Source organism: Tachypleus tridentatus, chromosome 10, assembly GCF_004210375.1.
Source record: "Tachypleus tridentatus isolate NWPU-2018 chromosome 10, ASM421037v1, whole genome shotgun sequence".
Lineage (NCBI taxonomy): Eukaryota > Metazoa > Arthropoda > Merostomata > Xiphosura > Limulidae > Tachypleus > Tachypleus tridentatus.
This window is the reverse complement of record NC_134834.1, coordinates 126,069,109-126,096,512: the sequence shown is the minus strand read 5'-3', so window position 1 is coordinate 126,096,512 and position 27,404 is coordinate 126,069,109. Positions and strand designations below refer to the sequence as shown.

Genomic DNA, 27,404 nt, shown 5'->3' with positions numbered 1-27,404 from the left:
GACAAAAAGAGAGAAACCAGCTGTAGTACTACTTAAGAAACAAACTACAGTATGTAATTTGACAAAAGAGAGAAACCAGCTGTAGTACTACTTAAGAAACAAACTACAGTATGTAATTTGACAAAAAGAGAGAAACCAGCTGTAGTACTACTTAAGAAACAAACTACAGTATGTAATTTGACAAAAAGAGAGAAACCAGCTGTAGTACTACTTAAGAAACAAACTACAGTATGTAATTTGACAAAAGAGAGAAACCAGCTGTAGTACTACTTAAGAAACAAACTACAGTATGTAATTTGACAAAAGAGAGAAACCAGCTGTAGTACTACTTAAGAAACAAACTACAGTATGTAATTTGACAAAAAGAGAGAAACCAGCTGTAGTACTACTTAAGAAACAAACTACAGTATGTAATTTGACAAAAAGAGAGAAACCAGCTGTAGTACTACTTAAGAAACAAACTACAGTATGTAATTTGACAAAAGAGAGAAACCAGCTGTAGTACTACTTAAGAAACAAACTACAGTATGTAATTTGACAAAAGAGAGAAACCAGCTGTAGTACTACTTAAGAAACAAACTACAGTATGTAATTTGACAAAAAGAGAGAAACCAGCTGTAGTACTACTACTTAAGAAACAAACTACAGTATGTAATTTGACAAAAAGAGAGAAACCAGCTGTAGTACTACTTAAGAAACAAACTACAGTATGTAATTTGACAAAAGAAACCAGCTGTAGAGAAACCAGCTGTAGTACTACTTTAAGAAACAAACTACAGTATGTAATTTGACAAAAAAGAGAGAAACCAGCTGTAGTACTACTTAAGAAACAAACTACAGTATGTAATTTGACAAAAAGAGAGAAACCAGCTGTAGTACTACTTAAGAAACAAACTACAGTATGTAATTTGACAAAAGAGAGAAACCAGCTGTAGTACTACTTAAGAAACAAACTACAGTATGTAATTTGACAAAAAGAGAGAAACCAGCTGTAGTACTACTTAAGAAACAAACTACAGTATGTAATTTGACAAAAAGAGAGAAACCAGCTGTAGTACTACAAACTAAGAAACAAACTACAGTATGTAATTTGACAAAAGAGAGAAACCAGCTGTAGTACTACTTAAGAAACAAACTACAGTATGTAATTTGACAAAAAGAGAGAAACCAGCTGTAGTACTACTTAAGAAACAAACTACAGTATGTAATTTGACAAAAAGAGAGAAACCAGCTGTAGTACTACTTAAGAAACAAACTACAGTATGTAATTTGACAAAAAGAGAGAAAACCAGCTGTAGTACTACTTAAGAAACAAACTACAGTATGTAATTTGACAAAAAGAGAGAAACCAGCTGTAGTACTACTTAAGAAACAAACTACAGTATGTAATTTGACAAAAAGAGAGAAACCAGCTGTAGTACTACTTAAGAAACAAACTACAGTATGTAATTTGACAAAAAGAGAGAAACCAGCTGTAGTACTACTTAAGAAACAAACTACAGTATGTAATTTGACAAAAAGAGAGAAACCAGCTGTAGTACTACTTAAGAAACAAACTACAGTATGTAATTTGACAAAAAGAGAGAAACCAGCTGTAGTACTACTTAAGAAACAAACTACAGTATGTAATTTGACAAAAAAGAGAGAAACCAGCTGTAGTACTACTTAAGAAACAAACTACAGTATGTAATTTGACAAAAAGAGAGAAACCAGCTGTAGTACTACTTAAGAAACAAACTACAGTATGTAATTTGACAAAAGAGAGAAACCAGCTGTAGTAGTACTACTTAAGAAACAAACTACAGTATGTAATTTGACAAAAGAGAGAAACCAGCTGTAGTACTACTTAAGAAACAAACTACAGTATGTAATTTGACAAAAAAGAGAGAAACCAGCTGTAGTACTACTTAAGAAACAAACTACAGTATGTAATTTGACAAAAGAGAGAAACCAGCTGTAGTACTACTTAAGAAACAAACTACAGTATGTAATTTGACAAAAGAGAGAAACCAGCTGTAGTACTACTTAAGAAACAAACTACAGTATGTAATTTGACAAAAAGAGAGAAACCAGCTGTAGTACTACTTAAGAAACAAACTACAGTATGTAATTTGACAAAAGAGAGAAACCAGCTGTAGTACTACTTAAGAAACAAACTACAGTATGTAATTTGACAAAAAGAGAGAAACCAGCTGTAGTACTACTTAAGAAACAAACTACAGTATGTAATTTGACAAAAGAGAGAAACCAGCTGTAGTACTACTTAAGAAACAAACTACAGTATGTAATTTGACAAAAGAGAGAAACCAGCTGTAGTACTACTTAAGAAACAAACTACAGTATGTAATTTGACAAAAGAGAGAAACCAGCTGTAGTACTACTTAAGAAACAAACTACAGTATGTAATTTGACAAAAAGAGAGAAACCAGCTGTAGTAGTACTTAAGAAACAAACTACAGTATGTAATTTGACAAAAGAGAGAAACCAGCTGTAATTACTTAAGTACTACTTAAGAAACAAACTACAGTATGTAATTTGACAAAAAAGAGAGAAACCAGCTGTAGTACTACTTAAGAAACAAACTACAGTATGTAATTTGACAAAAGAGAGAAACCAGCTGTAAGTACTACTTAAGAAACAAACTACAGTATGTAATTTGACAAAAAGAGAGAAACCAGCTGTAGTACTACTTAAGAAACAAACTACAGTATGTAATTTGACAAAAAGAAAGAGAGAAACCAGCTGTAGTACTACTTAAGAAACAAACTACAGTATGTAATTTGACAAAAAGAGAGAAACCAGCTGTAGTACTACTTAAGAAACAAACTACAGTATGTAATTTGACAAAAAGAGAGAAACCAGCTGTAGTACTACTTAAGAAACAAACTACAGTATGTAATTTGACAAAAGAGAGAAACCAGCTGTAGTACTACTTAAGAAACAAACTACAGTATGTAATTTGTACTAAACCTTAAGAAACAAACTACAGTATGTAATTTGACAAAAGAGAGAAACCAGCTGTAGTACTACTTAAGAAACAAACTACAGTATGTAATTTGACAAAAAAGAGAGAAACCAGCTGTAGTACTACTTAAGAAACAAACTACAGTATGTAATTTGACAAAAGAGAGAAACCAGCTGTAAGTACTACTTAAGAAACAAACTACAGTATGTAATTTGACAAAAAGAGAGAAACCAGCTGTACTACTACTTAAGAAACAAACTACAGTATGTAATTTGACAAAAGAGAGAAACCAGCTGTAGTACTACTTAAGAAACAAACTACAGTATGTAATTTGACAAAAAGAGAGAAACCATCTGAAGTATTAAAGAAACAAACTACAGTATGTAATTTGACAAAAAGAGAGAAACCAGCTGTAGTACTACTTAAGAAACAAACTACAGTATGTAATTTGACAAAAGAGAGAAACCAGCTGTAGTACTACTTAAGAAACAAACTACAGTATGTAATTTGACAAAAGAGAGAAACCAGCTGAAGTACTACTTAAGAAACAAACTACAGTATGTAATTTGACAAAAGAGAGAAACCAGCTGAAGTACTACTTAAGAAACAAACTACAGTATGTAATTTGACAAAAGAGAGAAACCAGCTGTAGTACTATTTAAGAAACAAACTACAGTATGTAATTTGACAAAAAGAGAGAAACCAGCTGTAGTACTACTTAAGAAACAAACTACAGTATGTAATTTGACAAAAGAGAGAAACCAGCTGTAGTACTACTTAAGAAACAAACTACAGTATGTAATTTGACAAAAGAGAGAAACCAGCTGAAGTACTACTTAAGAAACAAACTACAGTATGTAATTTGACAAAAGAGAGAAACCAGCTGTAGTACTACTTAAGAAACAAACTACAGTATGTAATTTGACAAAAAGAGAGAAACCAGCTGTAGTACTACTTAAGAAACAAACTACAGTATGTAATTTGACAAAAAGAGAGAAACCAGCTGTAGTACTACTTAAGAAACAAACTACAGTATGTAATTTGACAAAAAGAGAGAAACCAGCTGTAGTACTACTTAAGAAACAAACTACAGTATGTAATTTGACAAAAGAGAGAGAACCAGCTGAAGTACTACTTAAGAAACAAACTACAGTATGTAATTTGACAAAAAGAGAGAAACCAGCTGTAGTACTACTTTAAGAAACAAACTACAGTATGTAATTTGACAAAAAAGAGAGAAACCAGCTGTAGTACTACTTAAGAAACAAACTACAGTATGTAATTTGACAAAAAAGAGAGAAACCAGCTGTAGTACTACTTAAGAAACAAACTACAGTATGTAATTTGACAAAAAAGAGAGAAACCAGCTGAAGTACTACTTAAGAAACAAACTACAGTATGTAATTTGACAAAAGAGAGAAACCAGCTGTAAGTACTACTTAAGAAACAAACTACAGTATGTAATTTGACAAAAGAGAGAGAAACCAGCTAATAGTACTACTTTAAGAAACAAACTACAGTATGTAATTTGACAAAAAGAGAGAAACCAGCTGTAGTAATTACTTAAGAAACAAACTACAGTATGTAATTTGACAAAAGGGAGAAACCAGCTGTAGTACTACTTAAGAAACAAACTACAGTATGTAATTTGACAAAAAGAGAGAAACCAGCTGAAGTACTACTTAAGAAACAAACTACAGTATGTAATTTGACAAAAGAGAGAAACCAGCTGTAGTACTACTTAAGAAACAAACTACAGTATGTAATTTGACAAAAAAGAGAGAAACCAGCTGTAGTACTACTTAAGAAACAAACTACAGTATGTAATTTGACAAAAAAGAGAGAAACCAGCTGTAGTACTACTTAAGAAACAAACTACAGTATGTAATTTGACAAAAGAGAGAAACCAGCTGTAGTACTACTTAAGAAACAAACTACAGTATGTAATTTGACAAAAAGAGAGAAACCAGCTGTAGTACTACTTAAGAAACAAACTACAGTATGTAATTTGACAAAAGAGAGAAACCAGCTGTAGTACTACTTAAGAAACAAACTACAGTATGTAATTTGACAAAAAGAGAGAAACCAGCTGTAGTACTACTTAAGAAACAAACTACAGTATGTAATTTGACAAAAGAGAGAAACCAGCTGTAGTACTACTTTAAGAAACAAACTACAGTATGTAATTTGACAAAAAGAGAGAAACCAGCTGTAGTACTACTTAAGAAACAAACTACAGTATGTAATTTGACAAAAAGAGAGAAACCAGCTGTAGTACTACTTAAGAAACAAACTACAGTATGTAATTTGACAAAAGAGAGAAACCAGCTGTAGTACTACTTAAGAAACAAACTACAGTATGTAATTTGACAAAAGAGAGAAACCAGCTGTAGTACTACTTAAGAAACAAACTACAGTATGTAATTTGACAAAAGAGAGAAACCAGCTGTAGTACTACTTAAGAAACAAACTACAGTATGTAATTTGACAAAAAGAGAGAAACCAGCTGTAGTACTACTTAAGAAACAAACTACAGTATGTAATTTGACAAAAGAGAGAAACCAGCTGTAAGTACTACTTAAGAAACAAACTACAGTATGTAATTACAAAAAGAGAGAAACCAGCTGTAGTACTACTTAAGAAACAAACTACAGTATGTAATTTGACAAAAGAGAGAAACCAGCTGTGAGTACTACTTAAGAAACAAACTACAGTATGTAATTTGACAAAAGGGAGAAACCAGCTGTAGTACTACTTAAGAAACAAACTACAGTATGTAATTTGACAAAAGAGAGAAACCAGCTGTAGTACTACTTAAGAAACAAACTACAGTATGTAATTTGACAAAAGAGAGAAACCAGCTGTAGTACTACTTAAGAAACAAACTACAGTATGTAATTTGACAAAAGAGAGAAACCAGCTGTAGTACTACTTAAGAAACAAACTACAGTATGTAATTTGACAAAAAGAGAGAAACCAGCTGAAGTACTACTTAAGAAACAAACTACAGTATGTAATTTGACAAAAAGAGAGAAACCAGCTGTAGTACTACTTATGAAACAAACTACAGTATGTAATTTGACAAAAAGAGAGAAACCAGCTGTAGTACTACTTAAGAAACAAACTACAGTATGTAATTTGACAAAAAGGGAGAAACCAGCTGTAGTACTACTTAAGAAACAAACTACAGTATGTAATTTGACAAAAAGAGAGAAACCAGCTGTAGTACTACTTAAGAAACAAACTACAGTATGTAATTTGACAAAAGAGAGAAACCAGCTGAAGTACTAAAGAAACAAACTACAGTATGTAATTTGACAAAAGAGAGAAACCAGCTGTAGTACTACTTAAGAAACAAACTACAGTATGTAATTTGACAAAAGAGAGAAACCAGCTGTAGTACTACTTAAGAAACAAACTACAGTATGTAATTTGACAAAAAAGAGAGAAACCAGCTGTAGTACTACTAAGAAACAAACTACAGTATGTAATTTGACAAAAGAGAGAAACCAGCTGTAGTACTACTTAAGAAACAAACTACAGTATGTAATTTGACAAAAAGAGAAACCAGCTGTGGTAGTACTTAAGAAACAAACTACAGTATGTAATTTGACAAAAGAGAGAAACCCAGCTGTAGTACTACTTAAGAAACAAACTACAGTATGTAATTTGACAAAAGGGAGAAACCAACTGTAGTAGTACTTAAGAAACAAACTACAGTATGTAATTTGACAAAAGAGAGAAACCAGCTGAAGTACTACTTAAGAAACAAACTACAGTATGTAATTTGACAAAAGAGAGAAACCAGCTGAAGTACTACTTAAGAAACAAACTACAGTATGTAATTTGACAAAAGAGAGAAACCAGCTGTAGTACTACTTAAGAAACAAACTACAGTATGTAATTTGACAAAAGAGAGAAACCAGCTGTAGTACTACTTAAGAAACAAACTACAGTATGTAATTTGACAAAAGAGAGAAACCAGCTGTAGTACTACTTAAGAAACAAACTACAGTATGTAATTTGACAAAAGAGAGAAACCAGCTGTAGTACTACTTAAGAAACAAACTACAGTATGTAATTTGACAAAAAGAGAGAAACCAGCTGTAGTACTACTTAAGAAACAAACTACAGTATGTAATTTGACAAAAGGGAGAAACCAGCTGTAGTACTACTTAAGAAACAAACTACAGTATGTAATTTGACAAAAAGGGAGAAACCAGCTGCAGTACTACTTAAGAAACAAACTACAGTATGTAATTTGACAAAAAAGAGAAAACCAGCTGTAGTACTACTTAAGAAACAAACTATAGTATGTAATTTGACAAAAGGGAGAAACCAGCTGTAGTACTACTTAAGAAACAAACTACAGTATGTAATTTGACAAAAAGAGAGAAACCAGCTGAAGTACTACTTAAGAAACAAACTACAGTATGTAATTTGACAAAAGAGAGAAACCAGCTGTAGTACTACTTAAGAAACAAACTACAGTATGTAATTTGACAAAAGAGAGAAACCAGCTGAAGTACTACTTAAGAAACAAACTACAGTATGTAATTTGACAAAAAGAGAGAAACCAGCTGTAGTACTACTTAAGAAACAAACTACTGTATGTAATTTGACAAAAAGAGAGAAACCATCTGAAGTACTACTTAAGAAACAAACTACAGTATGTAATTTGACAAAAAAGAGAGAAACCAGCTGTAGTACTACTTAAGAAACAAACTACAGTATGTAATTTGACAAAAAAGAGAGAGAAACCAACTGTAGTACTACTTAAGAAACAAACTACAGTATGTAATTTGACAAAAAGGGAGAAACCAGCTGTAGTACTACTTAAGAAACAAACTACAGTATGTAATTTGACAAAAGAGAGAGAAACCAGCTTAAGTACTACTTATGAATTAAACTACAGTATGTAATTACACAAAAAGAGAGAAACCAGCTGTAGTACTACTTAAGAAACAAACTACAGTATGTAATTTGACAAAAAGAGAGAAACCAGCTGTAGTACTACTTAAGAAACAAACTACAGTATGTAATTTGACAAAAAGGGAGAAACCAGCTGTAGTAGTACTTAAGAAACAAACTACAGTATGTAATTTGACAAAAAGAGAGAAACCAGCTGTAGTACTACTTAAGAAACAAACTACAGTATGTAATTTAACAAAAAGAGAGAAACCGGCTGTAGTACTACTTAAGAAACAAACTACAGTATGTAATTTGACAAAAAGAGAGAAACCAGTTGTAGTACTACTTAAGAAACAAACTACAGTATGTAATTTGACAAAAAGACAGAAACCAGCTGTAGTACTACTTAAGAAACAAACTACAGTATGTAATTTGACAAAAAGACAGAAACCAGCTGTAGTACTACTTAAGAAACAAACTACAGTATGTAATTTGACAAAAAGAGAGAAACCAGCTGTAGTTCTACTTAAGAAACAAACTACAGTATGTAATTTGACAAAAAGAGAAGTGTTCAAACGACAACTGTTCTGTGTCACTATGTAAGTATTCAAGCAACAACTGTTAGTACACCCAAAGTCCAGTGTTACTACAGAAGTGTTCAAACAACAACTGTTACTACACTCCCAGGGTCCTGTGTTACTGCAGAATTATTCAAATGAGAACCATTACTATTATAGAAGTGTTACTATTGATAAAGTGTCTTTTACAAGAAAGTGTTAATAAAACCTTCTCCTATGAGGAACAGCAGCAAGTTTTCAGATTAATAATGTTAAATGTGTACATGATCATTTTGAAAGGCACTTGAGACCTACAATTTGAAAATCGCATGTCAGAGCAACAGACTAACTGGGCTCAAATCCTCTACATTTAAACTATTAAAAGTCAAACACAAAAATATATTAAAAATACATAATTAAGGGATTGTTAGTGATTATTCATAATGAAGTTTGGAAACACTGACTTTATTTGATTTTTGTTTTTTATTTTTTGCATATAACAGTTATTACTTTATGATTGTTCTACAGCACCTCATGGTGTAAAGTATGAAATTGAATGTGGAAGAAAGGGGAAAATATTCAAATTTTGTGACTTTTTAGTGATGAGAAAAGAACCTTTATGAATACAATATTTCTAAAAGTTAAAAAGTATTTTAACAGTTTTCATGCATTGTTATTGTTCTTTCTAAATGCTGTCCAGGGATGAAGACAGGTAAGATATTCTGGTGTCCCTGTCTGTCTCTGTATAGTGGTAAGATATTCTGATGTCCCTGTCTGTTTCTATATAGTAGTAAGATATTCTGGTGTCCCTGTCTGTTTCTATATAGTGGTAAGATATTCTAGTGTCCCTGTCTGTTTCTATATAGCGGTAAGATATTCTAGTGTCCCTGTCTGTTTCTATATAGCGGTAAGATATTCTAGTGTCCCTGTCTGTTTCTATATAGTGGTAAGATATTCTGGTGTCCCTGTCTCTTTCTATATAGTGGTAAGATATTCTGGTGTCCCTGTCTCTTTCTATATAGTGGTAAGATATTCTGGTGTCCCTGTCTGTTTCTATACTGTGGTAAGATATTCTGGTGTCCCTGGCTGCTTCTGTATAATGGGTAAGATAAATCTGTTGTCCCTGTCTGTTTCTGTATAATGGGTAAGATATTCTGGTGTCCCTGTCTGTTTCTGTATAGCAGGTAAGATATTCTGGTGTCCCAAGAGTATTTTAAAAGTGTAGACGTGATAAAGTTTTGTTATTTGAGGTAAGTAGTTTGTAATGAAACCACCTGGTAGGTTTGCTACTTGAGGTAAGTAGTTTGTAATGAAATCATCTTGTCGGTTTGTTACTTGAGGTAAATAGTTTTGTAATGAAATCATCTCGTAGGTTTGCTACTTGAGGTAAGTAGTTTGTAATGAAATTATCTCATAGGTTTGTTACTTGACGTAAGTAGCTTGTAATGAAATCATCTCGTCAGTTTGTTACTTGAGGTAAGTAGTTTGTAATGAAACCATCTTGTAGGTTTGTTACTTGAGGTAAGTAGTTTGTTTTCTCGGTGTGGATTCCTGAACATGGTGAGGGGACCTCTCAGGGAAGGTTCAGTTCTTTCAGGTTACCTCCTCTGGAATCTAAACATCCACCCACACGTTTGCCGTGCATGGTGACCCATGAAGGGGAGGAGAGGATTCTGGTGGTTGAAGGGTCCAACCCTAACACACCACTTTGGATTTGAATTTCTGCAGACGGGTGGCCTTGGGGTGGCCCCCTTGGGTCAGTCGACTGGTCCACTTGGCTAGGGTCAACCAAGTACCTGTGTTGGATGTTCTCCACAGGTGTTGTGGACAATGTATCTGGTGCTGTTGTTTGGGTATAGTGCTCATGAAAAACTGGCATTGCTGCAGTGTCCTTGTTTGACATTGTAGTGCATCCCCTCGTAGGGCTCCATGGTGGGTGGGGTTAGTGGGCACTGATATATTCCTTCTTTTATTATGGATTCTCCAAATAAAAACTTAAATAAAATAGTGAAAAAAACAGTATGTAGGAACGTCCATGTCTTGAAGATTCTGAGCAGCAATCTTCAACATCTGTAACACCTGTTGTACCTCATTTTCTTATCCTATGTTCTCTTGCAGACAAACCTTTGGGCAAATGTCTCCCTTTTTCATTCAGAATGGGACTGGAGGGACTTGCTGGCTCTCCAAAGTTAGTAAAGAAGCTTCAATTGGGTAACATATTGGTGGAAACATCCACGTCTCAACACATTGAACTCCTCTTGCATTCAAGGGTGATTGAGGATATACCTGTTGAGGTATATCTCCCCATGCAACTTTGAATTCATCATGAGAAGTTTTGTTGAGAGGGATTTGAAGAACATCCCCAAGTCAGAGATACTTGCTGGTTTCTCCAATCAAGGAGTTTCTGTAATGAGGTGTATCTCTACTCACAAAGATGGAATTATGATGCCGACCAGTATCCTTATTCTGACATTTACATCAACACGTCCACCAGGCATCATCAAGGCAGGTTATCTTAATTGCAGGGTATGGCCATACATTCCAAAATCTCTCCAATGTTTCCAGTGTCAGAGGTTCAGTCATTCAAAGATGTCATGTTGTGGTTCCTTGATGTGTGCTCGTTGAGGTGGCAAGGACCATGATGCCTGTGAGTGTGAAACAGGCCGTCATTGTGTCAATTGCAATGCCTCTCACCCATTTTACTTCATTCTTGCTTTAAATGGTTGGAAGAAAAGGAGGTGCATCATTTGAAAATGATTCATAACATTACACATCCTGAGGTTCAAAAGTTGCTGTCCACCACTTCATCTCGGACGTATGCTGCTGCACTTCATTCCACTACTACGGTGTGAGTGCAGATAGATCTCTCTGTGCCTCCAAAATAATCGTTTTCAAAACAAATGAAAAGTATTTTGACTTCCATGGTTGAAAAAGTTGATGAATCAACTTCAACACCCATCTCTGTCCCTTACTTATTCCAACAAATCTCAAGATCCCCTTCCTTTGGTTTTGGGTACAGGCATTTCCTTGATACATCTTCTTCTCCCACCCCAAGATGCAAAACGATCATTTGTTCACATCCTCAGTCACTGGAATCCTCTTCCAACAGCAAAGACCTGCCCAATCAACACAGGGCAGGATCCATGGAGGTGAATGGACCTTCTTTGAATAAAGACAGTAAAGAAAAAGACATGGTCGTAAACAGAAGGGTTCTTCAGCCAATCTGCCTACACATAAATGAAATGGTCACCTTAATACAATGAACTGTCGAGTTTTACATTCTAATCTGGATGACATCAAAACATTGATTGCTTCCTACCATCCTGTTTGTCTTTCCTTACAGGAGACATATCTGAAACCTGCTGATACAGTTACCTTTCAGTGGTTTTCTTTGTACAGAAATGACAAACTGTGTGATTAACAAGTGCATGGAGGAGTGGCACTGTTGGTTGACCAGCATGTGCCCACCCTGTTTTTGTCACTCGACATACTCTAGGAGGCAGTAACCATCCATGTTTCCTTGGGTTGTACCATCATTTTTGTTCTCTCTACTTTTTGCCTTGAGACACCTATGCTCAATCAGACCTGGATGCTCTCATTGAACAGTTGCCGTCTTCCTTTTTCATTCTGTGGGACTTTAATGATCATCATCCCTCTGGGAAGTGCTGATATTGATAGGAGAGGTTGCTCTGTTGAGTGTATGCTCTCTGATCACAACCTTCTCTCTGCAATACTGGTTCTTCTACTTATTTCCATGCATCTAGTCAGTCCTTTACTGCTATTGATCTCTCAATTTGCTCTCCTTCACTATTCTCCCATTTTTCATGGAGGGTTAACAATAATCCACGAGGCAGTGATCATTTTCCAATAATTTTGACAGATTGCCTGTGGTTGATGCCACCTGACCCGCATGCTCAGGTGGAAGCTGGCACATGGAAACTGGTCCTCTTTACTGTTCTCACAGAATTTGATCCTGCCATCATTAGATGACTGGCTGATAGCAGTAACTGGCTGTATTATTCAAGCAGCTGCTCAATGTATTCCTAATTCCTCGACATATTTTCCATGATATTCTTGTCCGTGATGGAATCCTACCTGCCAAATGGCATGGAAAGCTCAAAAACAGGCCTGGGATACTTTCTGTAAATATCCTACTCTCTTGAACTGTATTGCTTTCCAGCAGGCCTGTGCACATGCTCGGTGGGTAAGATATTCAAAACCCAGAAGGAATTTTGGATTAAGTTCACAACTGGCATATCTTCTTCCACCAGTTCCAAAGTCATATGGGACAAGATTCAAAGGTCAGTGGGCAATACAATTCTCTCCACCTCTCGATCTTGCTCTTTGATGGCCAGGAAGTAGCTGATACCCGGAGCATCGCCAATACTCTAGGTGAAAGCTATTGTTGGGTATTTAGCACTTCTCCTTCATTCTCCACCTTCTTAGCCATCATGACTCAGGCAGAGTGATCATTTCTTTCCTTTCGAAGTTGATTGTCTCTATGACTATAATCGCCCCTTTACACTGGTGGAACTCAAACTGGCCCTTCATTGGTCTGGCAGTATATTGGTTGGAGCTGATGATGTACACTATGAAATGTTGCACCATCTCTCTCCTGCTTCTCTTGATATTCTTCTGATTGTTTTTAACTGGATCTGGCAGGAGAATGTTTTTCCTGATGCCTGGTGCCAGGCTATTGTCCTACCTTTCTCTAAGTCTGGGAAGGATCCCAAGATTCCTTCAAACTATTGTCCAGTTGCTTTGATGAGCTGTCTCTGTAAGACTTTAGAAAAGATGGTTAATGCTCATCTTGTTTGGTTCCTTGAATCATACACCTCCTCTCACCCACCCAGTGTGGGTTCTAACGACAGCACTCCACCATGGACCACCTTATTTGACTTGAAACGTCAGTCAGGGAAGCCTTTCTCAAACAATCTTGTATCAATATTCTTTGACATTGAGAATGGTTATGATACAACATGCAGGTATGGCATTTTGTGAGACCTCCATTTATGTTTTTTTTTAAACTTTGATTTGTTTTACCTTAATTTTTTTTATGAGTTTTACTAAATTTACTTTAATTTTAACTTTTTACTGGATGTTGGCGCAGATAGCCTAGCTGCTTTGTGCCATAAAACACCAAATCAAACAATAAACCAAGTGGTTTTTATTGAAACCATCTGGTAGTTTTGTTACTTGTGGTAAATGGTTTTCAATGAAACCATCTGGTAGGTTTATTACTTGAGATAAGCAGTTTGTAATGAAACTATCTGGTAGGTTTGTTACATGAGGTAAGCAGTTTGTAATGAAACCATCTAGTAGGTTTGTTACTTAATGTAAGCAGTTTGTAATGAAACCAACTAGTCGGCTTGTTACTTGAGGTCAGCAGTTTGTAATGAAATCATGTTGTAGGTTTGTTACTTTAGGTAAGCAGTTTGTAATGAAACCATCTTTGAAGTTTGTTACTTAAGGTAAGCAGTTTGTAATGAAACCATCTGGTAGGTTTGTTACTTGAGGTAAGCAGTTTGTAATGAAACCATCTGGTAGGTTTGTTACTTAAGGTAAGCAGTTTGTAATGAAACCATCTGGTAGGTTTGTTACTTAAGGTAAGCAGTTTGTAATGAAACCATCTGGTAGGTTTGTTACTTGAGATAAGCAGTTTGTAATGAAACCATCTCAGTAGGTTTGTTTCTTAAGGTAAGCAGTTTGTAATGAAACCATCTGGTAGGTTTGTTACTTGAGGTAAGCAGTTTGTAATGAAACCATCTTTGAAATTTGTTACTTAAGGTAAGCAATTTGTAATGAAACCATCTGGTAGGTTTGTTACTTTAGGTGAACAGTTTGTAATGAAACCATCTGGTAGGTTTGTTACTTGAGATAAGCAGTTTGTAATGAAACCATCTGGTAGGTTTGTTACTTTAGGTGAACAGTTTGTAATGAAACCATCTGGTAGGTTTGTTACTTTAGGTAAGCAGTTTGTAATGAAACCATCTGGTAGGTTTGTTACTTAAGGTAAGCAGTTTGTAATGAAACCATCTGGTAGGTTTGTTACTTAAGGTAAGCAGTTTGTAATGAAACAATCTAGTAGGTTTGTTACTTAAGGTAAGCAGTTTGTAATGAAACCAAATGGTAGGTTTGTTACTTAAGGTAAGCAGTTTGTAATGAAACCATCTAGTAGGTTTGTTACTTAAGGTAAGTAGTTTGTAATGAAACCATCTAGTAGGTTTGTTACTTAAGGTAAGCAGTTTGTAATGAAACAATCTAGTAGGTTTGTTACTTGAGGTAAGCAGTTTGTAATGAAACCATATAGTAGGTTTGTTACTTAAGATAAGCAGTTTCTAATGAAACCACCTAGTAGGTTTGTTACTTAAGGTAAGCAGTTTCTAATGAAACCATCTAGTAGATTTGTTACTTAAGGTAAGCAGTTTGTAATGAAACAATCTAGTAGGTTTGTTACTTAAGGTAAGCAGTTTGTAATAAAATCACTTTTAAGTTATTGAGATAGTGAAACGTTTTTCTTTTGATAGGTTTGTTCCAACTCACAGGTGGGAAATTCCTAACACAAAAAGAAGTGGTGGTAAGGGTACCATGTTTAATATATATATCTATATATGTATATATAAAAGAAGTGGTGGTAAGGGTACCATGTGTAATATATATATCTATATATGTATATATAAAAGAAGTGGTGGTAAGGGCACCATGGTAATATATATATATATATATATGTAAGAAGTGGTACCATGTGTAATATATATATCTATATATGTATATATAAAGAAGTGGTGGTAAGGGTACCATGTGTAATATATATATCTATATATGTATATATAAAAGAAGTGGTTAGGGTACCGGTAAGGGTACCATGTGTAATATATATATCCATATATGTATATATAAAAGAAGTGGTGGTAAGGGTACCATGTGTAATATATATATCCATATATGTATATATAAAAAGAAGTGGTGGTAAGGCACCATGTGTAATATATATATCCATATATGCATATTATAAAAGAAGTGGTGGTATGGGTACCATGTGTAATATATATATCCATATATGTATATATAAAAGAAGCTGGTGGTAAGGGTACCATGTGTAATATATATATATCCATATATGTATATATAAAAGAAGTGGTGGTAAGGGTACCATGTGTAATATATATATCTATATATGTATATATAAAAGAAGTGGTGGTAAGGGTACCATGTGTAATATATATATCTATATATGTATATATAAAAGAAGTGGTGGTAAGGGTACCATGTGTAATATATATATCTATATATTTATATTTATATATGGCATTAGCAAAGAATTTTAAAAATACGTGCATTAAATTAAAATATTTATATTAGGTTATGATGTTAATAAAATACCAAATTAAGCTCTGAATTTAAAAGAAAAGAAGTGCCTGTAGAAATAGGAATCACAAATATTTCTTTGGACATGTTATTTCATTAACAAGTTTACTTTATTAAGAAGTGAAATGTTTTATAAGGAAATACTTTTATTCAGGTTAGTTGACTTGAATAGCATATAAAGTTATTATCAATGAACCAGTTTTCCTGAACATGCATGTTTACTAGCACAAAAGGGCTTAGTGACTTTAAAGTGTTTATTACTCAAACCTTTCTGTTTTTCAGCTTAAATCTTGCATATTTCTTGTTCATATATCTTATTAATGAATGTCATTTTTCTTTGCTTGAAATGTGGTTTGATTATATCAAGAACTGCTGGTGTTCAGTTAATGCTTAACATGATGACAATAAGCAACTATATTATTTTGAAGTTAATAAAATCACGTGTGTTAGGTTTGGTACATTGAACAAGTATTATGAATTTATTATGTGATTGTACAATGCTCTGAATTCTTCTCCACAGGAGTAGTTTGTATGGATAACTATGACATAACAGCAAATGGTGTAAAAGATTTAATAGTTGGTCGGAATGATGGGGTCGTGGAAGTCTACAGTTGTGACGAAGAATGTGACGAACCCGTTCTGAGATATTCTTTTGTAAGTGCTTTAAGTTTAATTTTCTGTCAGTAGAGATAGGATGGATTTGTTCTTAACTTACAGGTTCGTTTAAAACTTACACTGCACCTCAATTTTTGTGAAAAGTTGTGCTTCCTGAAAAGTTTTTGCTGATTATGACAGGTACCTGGTGGATATGCACAAATATAGTTTTGTTTTGCTTCATCACGTAGGAACTCTGAGAAATAGACAGTTAACTGTTTACCAGCAGTAACATATTTAATTGCGCTTATGTTTCTAATACGCTATTAAGTTCAACATAATTAAAAGTGTTTTTCTCCTGATTTTCGTTTGTATTCAATGTCCGGTGCATCACGTTGCATTGTCCAACAGTAGTCAGCAAGTATTGACGGATTCCAGTTGCCCTGATATCATTTTTCCATTGCAGCAATGTCCTGGTGAAACTGAAGATTTTGATGAAACAGTACATGATGGGCAAATTTGGATGTGATTTTCATGATCAGCAGCCAAAAATCTATAAGAAACACTCAACAGTGTTCAAGAAGCAAAAACTTTGTTGTGCAGTGTTATCACCTTAGTTCTGTGTAAAATGAGTGCCAGTGTGATTGTGTAATTTAATGGAGAATGCAGAATATTTTCCCCACAGCACATGGTGATATTTATTGTGTAATTTCGTGATTTTCATATTAGATTAATATTCCACGTAAAGCTTGATCATGAGGGCACTCCACTTGTAATCTGTAAACAGCAGTTTGGAATCCCCATCATTTAACATGCTTGTCTTTTCTATCATTGGGGCATTGTGATGTTATGGTTAATCCCATTTTATTGTTGGGACTTGTAATGCAATTAGCTCTCAAGTGAACTTTTGAGAAATTCAGCAAACAAACAACTCTTTTCCACAATTGCAACCATCTTACTTGTATATTACTGTCAAAGTAATGAAATGTGTTAAAAATAGTGTCAGCTGATATAGTTTAACCTCCTAACATAGTAGATATTATATATACATTTAGAAGAGTTTGTAGAAAAACATTTAGTTAAAGTCATCGTATTTGCTTATTGTTTTCTACTAAATGAGTAGCAATATAATTAGTACTGATATGTGGTCTTAAGTTTATTATAGAGCTGTGGAGAAAGGTGTAATTAATAGTGATATGTTGTTTTAATTTTTTTACAGAGCTGTGGAGAAAGCATCACGTCAATTCAGGGTGGTGTTGTTGGAAATGCTGGTTACGATGAGCTGTTGGCAACAACTTATACAGGTACGTTTAGACTTTATTGTGCTATATATTGAGTTATGCTTTTTTTTCCTTCTATTTTCATGGTTGGAAATTTGTGATTATGTGGGTGACTTTTTGATGAAAAAGTGAATGTTCAAGTTTTAATACCCCTCAGTGTGAATTTCTGTACATTGTGAGGGGACCTTCCAGAGAAGGTTATGTACTTTCAGATTACCTCTTCTGGGATCTAACATCCACCCACATGTTTGCCCTGCATGGCGACCCGTGAAGAGGAGGAGAGAATCCTGGTGGTTGAAGAGTCAAACTCTAGCACACCACTTTGGCCTTGAATTCTTATAGATGGGAGGTCTTGGGTGGCCCCCAGGGTCAGTCAGCTGGTCTGCTTTGGCTAGGGTCAACTAAGTACCAGTGTTGGATGTTCTCATCGGGTGTTGTGGACATTGTGTCTAATGCTGATGTTTGGTTATAGTGCTCACTAAACTCTGGTGTTGCTGCAGTATCCTTGTTTGGCATTATAGTGCATCCCCTTGTAGGGCTTCATGGCGGATGGAGTCAGTGGGCACCAAAATAATCTTTTATTTTTTTAGGGATCTCCCAACCCCAAATAAAAATAAAATTATAAAAATAAAGACCTTAAGTATACAACCGTGTCTTGAAGATTCTGAACAGTAATCTTCAATTTCTTCAGTACTGTACTTCATGTTCTGATATTACATTTTTACTAGAAAAATCTTTAGGGCAACTGTCTCCCTTTTTTATTCAGAAGGGAGTGGAGGGGCTTGCTGGCTCTCCTAAGCTAGTCAAAAGTGAACTCCTCTTGCAAAGCTATGTTCTGGGGTCTTCTTGGTGGAAACATCCACTCTAAAACAGAGTGAACTACTCTTGCATTCAAAGGCTTATTGGGGATATATTGAGTTAGTCATTACAAGCTATTGTTGAGAAGGACTTGAAGGACATCTCTGAGTTAGAGATCCTTGCTGGTTTCTCCACCAAAGGAGCTTTGCAGTGAGATGGAATTATGATGCTGACCAGTGTCCTAATTGTGACATTTACATCACCATGTCCACCTGCCACTATCAAGGTGGATTATCTAAATTGCAAGGTGTAGCTGTATATTCCAAACCCTCCCAGATGTTTCCAGTGTCAGCGGTTTGGGCACTCAGAGACGTCATGGTTCCTTGACGTGTTTGTTGCAGTGGCAAGGACCTTGATTTTTTCAGTGCAAAATGGGTCCTTGTTGTGCTAATTATGGTGGCTCTCACCCCTCTTACTTTTGTTCTTGCCCTAGGTGGATATAGGAAAAAGTGGTACAGCATTTGCAAATGGTTCATAGCATTTCTTACCTCAAGACTTGAAAGTTACTATCCACCACTTCATCTCGGACGTATGCTACTGCACTTTGTTCCACTGTTACAATGGGAGTGCAGATAGATCTCTCTGTATCTTCAATTGAATCATTTTCAAACCATATGAAGAAGCTTTTGCTCTCTTTAGTTAAGAGAGTTGGCAAGTCAATGTCAACACCTATCTCTATCCCCACCAGGATCCACCTTCTTTGACTTCAGCTTTTGGTGCTTCCTCAGGTCTGTCTTCTTTGACCCAGAGAAACAGAATGATTATTTTTTTACACCCTTAGTCACTGGAATTTTCATCTACTGACAGAGATCTGCACACTCAACCCAGGCAGGATCCATTGAGGTCAATAGACCTTCAAATAAAGAGAAACAACATGGTTGAAAGCAGAAGGGCTCTCTGTCCAGTTTTCCTTCACCTAAATAGAAATGGCTACTTTAATACAGAGGAGCTGTCGAGTTTTTATTCTAATTTGGATGACATCAAAACATTGATTGATTCTTACCATCCTGTATCTTTGTCTTTCCTTACAGGAAACATTTGTGAAACCTGCTGATACAGTCACCTTTTGTCAGTTTTCTTTGTCAAGAAATGACAGGCTATGGGATGGCCAAGTGCATGGAAGGGTAGCACTGCTGGTTGATTAGCATGTACTAGTACTATCTTTGCAACTTGATACACACTTGGAGGCTGTAACCATCCATGTTTTCTTGAGTCGCACCATCACTGTTTGTTCTCTACCTGTCTCCTGAGGAGGCCTATGATCAGTCAGACCTTGATGCTCTTGTTGAACAGTTACTGTCTCCTGGGGGACTTCAGTGGACATAATCCCCTCTGTGGTGGTACTGATATTGATGGGAGGGCTCATTCTGTAGTGTATGCTCTAAGATCATAACCTTTCTCTCCTGTGTACAGTCTTTTACTGCTATTGCTCTCTACCTGCTCCCATTTGCTTTTTTTTTTAATTTCTCTTGGGAGGTTGACAGTGACTCACAGGGCAGTGATTATTTTCTTACTATACTGAGAGGGTTTGGCCATGGTCATTGCAACCAAATCTGCATGCCACAGTGGAAGCTGGACCAGGCCAACTGGCCATCTTTCACTCCTCTTTCAGAACGTGATCCTGCCATTGTGTGTAAATCATTGATAGATAACTCTGTGGCAGCAATAACTGACTGTATTGTCCAAGCAGCTACTCAGTCTATTCCTAAAGCCTTGATATGTTTCCCTTGGTATCCTCATTTATGATGAAACCCAGTCTGACACATGCAGTGGAAGGCTCAAAAACTCATTTTGTCTGGCCCGCCAGCAGCTAGCCACTTGCAAATAAAAAGTGACATTTCCTCAAATGTCCAACTGTCACAACAAAATAAATCACACTGGTGGTCACTTTGAGCTGGCAAACACAACACGTTATGATAAAAAGAAACAAGGCTGTCATGCGTATTTTTAACCAATAGGAAAATTCTTCTTTTGTTCTTGCTGCCCTTTTATTTATATCTATGAAAGCATTAGGATTTTGAAAACAAGTACAGACTTAGCCCTTGTCCTATCGACTCATCTTGTAAATTCAGCGGCCTAGGGTTACCGCTTCAGCAAACTCATTTCTCTTAGTAGTCGGGTATGCTTTTGAAACTCGTTCTTAGGTAAGTGTCGTGGCAAACGTACGTTTCAATATATTTTGTTTGTGCATTCTTGGACCAGTACAATACTTTTCTCACAGTGTTCTGTGTTTTTCCTTTTCAGATCCTGTTTTTTTTCACCCATCATTATGGCTGCTTTTAAAAGAAGAAAAGTTGACTCTGAGTGTCGTACTTTCTAAATGAAGAATGGGGAGAAAAGTACTTCTTTGTGGAAACCAGAAAGCTACTTGTGTGATATGCTCTAAAAGTGTTGCCGTTTTGAAAGAGTACAATCTTCGACGTCACTATGAAACAAAACATCTATCAACATATTTGAAATTTTCAGGAAAGTTTCGTTCTGAGAAATTTGAATCCATGAAACGTGTTTTTGAATCTCAAAAGAATCTCTTCACAAGAAAGTTTGCTGAAAATGAATCTGTCACTCATACAAGTTACGAAATAGTGCATAGGATGGCAGAGCGAGGAAAACCTTTTACTGACGGCAACTTCATCAAAGAATGTATGATGGAAGCAGCAAATGAACTTTGTCCTGAAAAAGCCAATTTCTTTGAAAGTATCAGCCTTTCAGCAACTTCAGTTGTACGGAGAGCAGAAGAACTTGGAGAGAACATCGTATTACAGATACAACAAAAAGCTAGAATCTTCCTATGGTATTCTCTGGCACTGGATGAGTCTACTGGTATCTCGAGTATGTCACAACTTATTGTGTTCATTTGTTGAGTTAATTTTGACTTTCATATCACGGAAGAACAACTGGAGAAGACATTTTCATGGAAGTGAATAAAACTTTGCAAGACTATAACCTTCAGTGGAATCAGCTTAGAGGTGTAACAGTTTATGGAGGAAAAAACATGGCTGGAGTAAAAAAGGGTCTGGTGGGGCTGATCAGGAAACAGTTGGAAGATCTTCAACTCCCAAGCGCTCTGTTCATACACTGTATCATACATCAGCAAGCACTCTGTGGAAAAGACTTAGATATTTCTTGTGTACTGAAACCAGTCATTTCTGCAGTGAACTTTATTCGGCATCATGCACTTAATCAAGGCGTTTCTTGAAGAAATTGATTCGGATTTCTGTGACTTGCCTTATCACATGGCGGTGAGGTGGCTCAGCTGCGGTAAAGTCTTGTCTCGTTTTTATAAGCTGAGAAGAGAAATAGATATATTTCTTATCGAGAAATATAGAGCCATCCACTTCTGTCGGATCCAACCTGGTTGTCAAAGTTGCCATTTTTGGTGACATCACATCCCACATGAATGAATTGAACTTGAAATTTCAGGGGATGAATAACCTTGTCTGTGATTTCTATAGAATCATTAAAGGATTTCAGAGAAAGCTGTCATTGTTTGAAGCACATTTGGAAGGAGGAAACCTCTCATTTTCAGTGTTTCAATGAGTTTCATGTTGGAATTGCAGAAGATGTCAATCTGGTGTTTCAGAAAAAGATTATTGGTGATTTAAATAAACAATTTTAGACAGATTTTTGGATCTTGACAGGATCGAAAGTAACATTCTCCTTTTTCAGAATCCTTTTGATTGTGTCATTGATGACGTGCCCGAGGAACTTCAGCTGGAGGAAATTGATTTGCAAGGAAATGACTTGTTGAAAGCAAAACACAGAGAGGGGCAACTTATTGAATTTTACAGCTGCATACCTGAAAATGATTTTCCAAAGCTGAAGCAGTTTGCATCTGGTATGGCATCAGTGTTTGGAACAACTTATGTCTGTGAAGAAGCATTTTCAAAAATGAAGTATGTGAAGTTGGTACATAGATCAAGGTTGACTGATGAACATTTGAAAGCAATTCTAATGATTGGATGCAGCAATTCAAAACTGAACATTGAAGATATTTTGAAAGCCAAATGCCAATTTCATAAATCTCGCTAACTTTTTTGCAGCTTAGTGAAATTGAGATATGTACTCACTATGTATGTGCAATGTGACAATTGTTTTGTTAGTGTCACCTTCTTTGATAACCCTTTGGTAAATAAAATGTTGGTTGTATTTCTGTTTGCTTTTTTATTATATGTGTGCATTGCATGCTACTCCCACATGGCTAATGTGGCATCCTAAACTTAGTGTTAAGTCTTTTACAGAGAGCTTTCGTTCTAGCTTATGAGTATTGAACATAATGATCATACTGCCTGCTTCTCATTCCTCAAGTAATCTGGCCCCTTGTGGAAAAACGTTTGGTGACCCCTGTTTTAAGCCATCAAGACTCAAGCAGAGAGATCACCTCTTTCATTTTTGGCTGATCATCTCTCCGAGAATAATTGCCCTTTATGCTGGTCAAATTCAAGCTTGCTCTTCATCAGTCTGGCAGTACATCAGTCAGACCTGATGGTATTCACTACAAGATGCTGAGTCATCTCTCTCCTGCCTCTCTTCTGTTCTTCTGGTTGTTTTTAACCGAATTTGGCAGGAGAATGTTTTTTTCTGATGCTTGACACCATGCTGTTGTCTTCCCTTTTTCTAAGCCTGGGAAGGTTCCCAAGATTCCTTCAAACTACAATCAGATTGCTTTGACGAGACATCTGTAAGATCTGAGAGAGGGATGGTTGATGCTCATCTTGTTTGGTTCCTTGAATCAAACAACCTTCTCTTTCCCACCCAGTGTTGGTTCCAATGACAGAGCTCCACCATGGACCACCTGATTTAACTTGAAACGTCAATCAGGGAAGCCTTTCTCAAGCAACAACACCTTGTTTCTCTATTTTTTTACCTTGAGAAAGCCTGTGATATTATATGGAGGTATGGCATTCTGCGAGACCTTCACTCATAGAGTTGCGTGGTCATTTGCCCATTTTTAATTAAACATTTTTAATGGACCAGTGATTCGAAGTTTGTGTAGGTTTGACACTTTGTCACAGGAACTTGGAGTTCTATTAGGGCTGTGTATTGAGTGTCACACTTTTTATTATAAAGATTAATGCCATTATTGGACAACTCCCACCTACAGTTGCAGCAGTCTCTATGCCAACGACTTCCACATCTTGTGTCAGTCGTTGAGCATGAGGTTTATTGAGCAGCAGCCACAAACTCCCCTCAGTTATTTATTGAAGTGTACCACAACAAATGGTTTTATCTTTTCTTGCTCTAAAACTGTGTACATGCACATCTGCTGCTAACAGGGCATTCACCTCATTCCCAAGCTCCATCTTAGAGAAGTTGGGCTTTCTGTGGATCTCTGAGGTGAAACTTTTGGGACTTATCTTTGACCATAAGCTGACCTTTATTCTACACATCAGGTAGCTATGTGTCAAGTGTACAAGGGCACTGAACATCCTCTATATCCTTTCTTCCACCTCTTGGGAGCAGATTGATGCTCTGTGCTAAAAATCTATTGTGCCCTTATTCAATCAAAACTAGACTATGGGTCTATGGCTCTGTCGGGACCTTGGCCTCGAAGATGTTGGACCCTGTTCACCATCAGAGGCTTTCCATGCTTCTCCAGTTCATAGTTTGTACTTTGAGTCTCATGAATGTCCTCTACACCTCTGCCGTATGCATCTGTCTTTACTGTGTGTGGGAAAACTCTGATACTTACTACAGTATCCCATCTGGAGTTGTTTTTTCCTTCCTAAGTGGACCATGTTTTACAGAATAGATGGTCTGCCATTGCTCCTTTTGGCTTTTGTTTCCAGACACAGTTGGATGAATTGGGTATGTCCTTGGATGACATTGCTGTCTCCATAGGTTAGCCCATCCCACCATGTCTTATTAACATCCCAAGTGTGACCTTTCTTTGAGTTATCTGAAGAAGGCAGATACTCCTGATTGGAAGTATTGTTCTTCTATTTACCCAATATCTTTCAAACCATTCTTCCATTCCCATTTATATACATGGTTTGAAATCAGATGACTCTGTGGACTTTGCCATGGTTTGTTGTGGTTAGGTGGTTGCACACATGATCACTTCTACACTTTCTGTATGCCTTTTTTTTTTTCCTGGATAGCATAGAAACTATGCAGTACACAAACTGTACTATTTATACCAATTTACTTAGCTTTCTACTGGCCCTGGAATTGCTTGACTTTAGTTCTCACCCTATTCTAGTTTATATTCAAAACCAGCTGGCTCATTTCTTTTTATCATCTATTTGTATCCAGTACTTATGTATACCAGGCCACGTTGGTATTTGTGGGAACAAGCTAACTGACACCGCAGCTGAGTATGTCTCATCTTGTACTATCATTGCTGTGCCTGTCCACTACATGGATTACAGTCCTGTGTACTATCATCACTGTGCCTGTCCCGTACATGGATTACAGTCCTGTGTACTATCATTGTTGTGCCTGTCTCTTACATGGATTACAGTCCTGTGTACTATCATTGTTGTGCCTGTCCCCTACATGGATTACAGTCCTGTGTACTATCATTGTTGTGCCTGTCTCTTACATGGATTACAGTCCTGTGTACTATCATTGTTGTGCCTGTCCCTTACATGGATTACAGTCCTGTGTTTTAGGCTTGGCTCTGTGCCAGTTGGCAGTTGACTTGGAGTGAGCAACGTGGTAACAAGCTTTTTCAGATAAAAACCTTTTATTAGATTTTGGCCATCTTGCTTCTGTAAGGATCAGAAGGAGGAAGTTGTCCTTGCTAGACTACTCATTAGTCACAGTTTTTTAACATGTCATTTTCTTTTATCTTGTACTGATGCACTAATGTGTGGTCTGATTGACACTGGAGTCACAATAGCCCACATTTTACTGTCATAACGTCATTATTACTGTGAGTGATAGCATCATTTAAGACATTTTTACCAGGGGTTCACACTTGACATTGAACAGTGTCATTGGTGATGGTGACACTGTCCACCTTAGTTGTGTTTCTAAATTTTAAAGGCCATTAGGCTTTTTAACTCCAATTACATTTTTAATTTTTAGGTATTCTAAATGTCAGATGGTTTTTTCAATCTCCAATTCTATCAGGTCTACTAAAATCCTTTCGTATTCTTTGGCCCAAATAATCTTTCCAGTTTCTGAATTGTGATTTTACAGTTGTTTTAAATGCATTGGATCATCTGCCTTTTGAGTGCTTAGGTTCATATTGTGTTTTTTTACCTTTCTCTTAAATGTTTTTTTTTTCCTGTGGATATGTTTGTTTAGAGTTGTCTGCAATCCACGTGTATAGGACTCTCATAATTCCTGCTTTACCCTTAGAGGTAAATTCCCAAGACTAGCAGAAAAAGATATTTCTTACCAATTCATTTGCTAGCCATTCCTCACCTTCATGACCACTCTGATCCCAATTTTTATCTCCTGTCATGGCCCTGAAGGGCTAGTTTGTGACTGCTTTTGAATACCTTCCTATTTTATTATTTACATGACTTGAAAGTATCCTCTTTTGAGGGATTTTAACTATCTCCTGTAGTTGTTTTGACCACATCTGTTAGAGATGAGTATTTTTTTCAGTTATATACTTTTAATTACAGAGTCCATTTATTTTTCATTAAATCTGACTCTGTGGTGGATATTTCCCAGGCAGGTATGCTTTCTTTTCTTAATTTCACACTAGCAACCACTTTCATTGTAATTACTACTGGTTGCAAGGTGGGATGTAGGTAATATGATCCCTTAATTCCAATCCTGAGTTGTGGAACCTCTGTTATTCAATTGAGTTTGTCCTATACTGATTATTACTCATATTCTATTCCCTCATTTATAATAGGAACTAATATCCAGGTGAAGAGCATACCTGTTCTGGATGTAGTCAGTTCCTCCTCTCATGTACCATTTTTATCTTGAGAAAGTGATCAAGTTATCAGGATGAGTATACAGTACCTTGATAGAGGGTTCATTGATGTTGGTAGAGAAATTAAAGTTTGCTTGACATTCAAGTGGGGTATAAAAGTGAGTTTTCTCAATGCTTAGGTAGGCAAAGAGGGAAACCCTGGAGATCAAGAAATAGTTATAGTGTCAGTGAAGGTAAGTGTTATTGTAAATATATTTTCAATTTAGAAAAATGTTAACTTTCCAGTTATGAACTGTCTTTATTGGGTTGATTATGTTAGAGTAAATTAGCAAGTCTGTGTTAGAGTTAATTTTGTTAAATCTTAATTGTTTGTGAAAAAAAAGACAATAATTTTATAGTTGTAGATATAATTCATATATTTCTTTATACTTTTTTTGTATATAGGTTTGTACTTATAAATTTGTGTGTGTGCATGTACTTACAGATGTGTTCTATTTATATATGTATATATCATTAACAGATTACTTATCTGTATGTATTATATTTATGGATGTGTTTCTGTTAAATTAATGGTGTGTGTGTATAATTACAGGTGTGTTTCTATTCTGTTTTATACATGTAGTGTCTGTAGACCTGTAGAGGTTACTTTAAAATGACATTTTATTGTATAATTTAACTTAGAGAAGCAGTTCTTCTGATGACGTATAAACCAAGGCTTATGTACTACCCACACACCAAGGGTTGATCATACAAGTGTTCATACCCTTTTTGTTTACAGGTTTACACAAACTACACGTTTAAAACTGTTAAATGTGGATAGTCATTTCCATATTTCTTCATGAGTAAAAGATTGCTGTGTCTCTTCATATATGTATCACATGTATAATGCTGGTCATTCTGTGGTTGCTTGTGGTCATTGTTGTATTCATATCTGTACAGGCTGGGTCTTTGGCCTCTCTTCTGAACCCTCAGAAAACGACTTGATCCAAATTACCTATTGATTTCTCAGGACTCGGCACAGAGAATCTACAAGT

The 27,404-nt window shown here is 35.9% G+C and overlaps 1 protein-coding gene across 5 annotated transcripts in view; it reads left to right on the top strand.

Moving 5' to 3' along the window:
• The window catches only part of LOC143230257 (BBSome complex member BBS7-like), a 71,601-nt gene that overhangs the window by 22,445 nt on the left and 21,752 nt on the right, over positions 1 to 27,404 (top strand). For 3 of the 5 annotated variants that reach the window (XM_076463476.1, XM_076463474.1, XM_076463475.1), the window contains exons 9-11: positions 14,961 to 15,010; positions 16,322 to 16,455; positions 17,615 to 17,699. In XM_076463476.1, coding sequence (XP_076319591.1) covers positions 14,961 to 15,010; positions 16,322 to 16,455; positions 17,615 to 17,699 — 269 coding nt within the window. Of the gene's footprint in view, positions 1 to 9,133; positions 9,146 to 14,960; positions 15,011 to 16,321; positions 16,456 to 17,614; positions 17,700 to 27,404 lie in introns of all 5 variants that reach the window. The other 2 variants (XM_076463472.1, XM_076463473.1) reach the window with 1 other exon arrangement.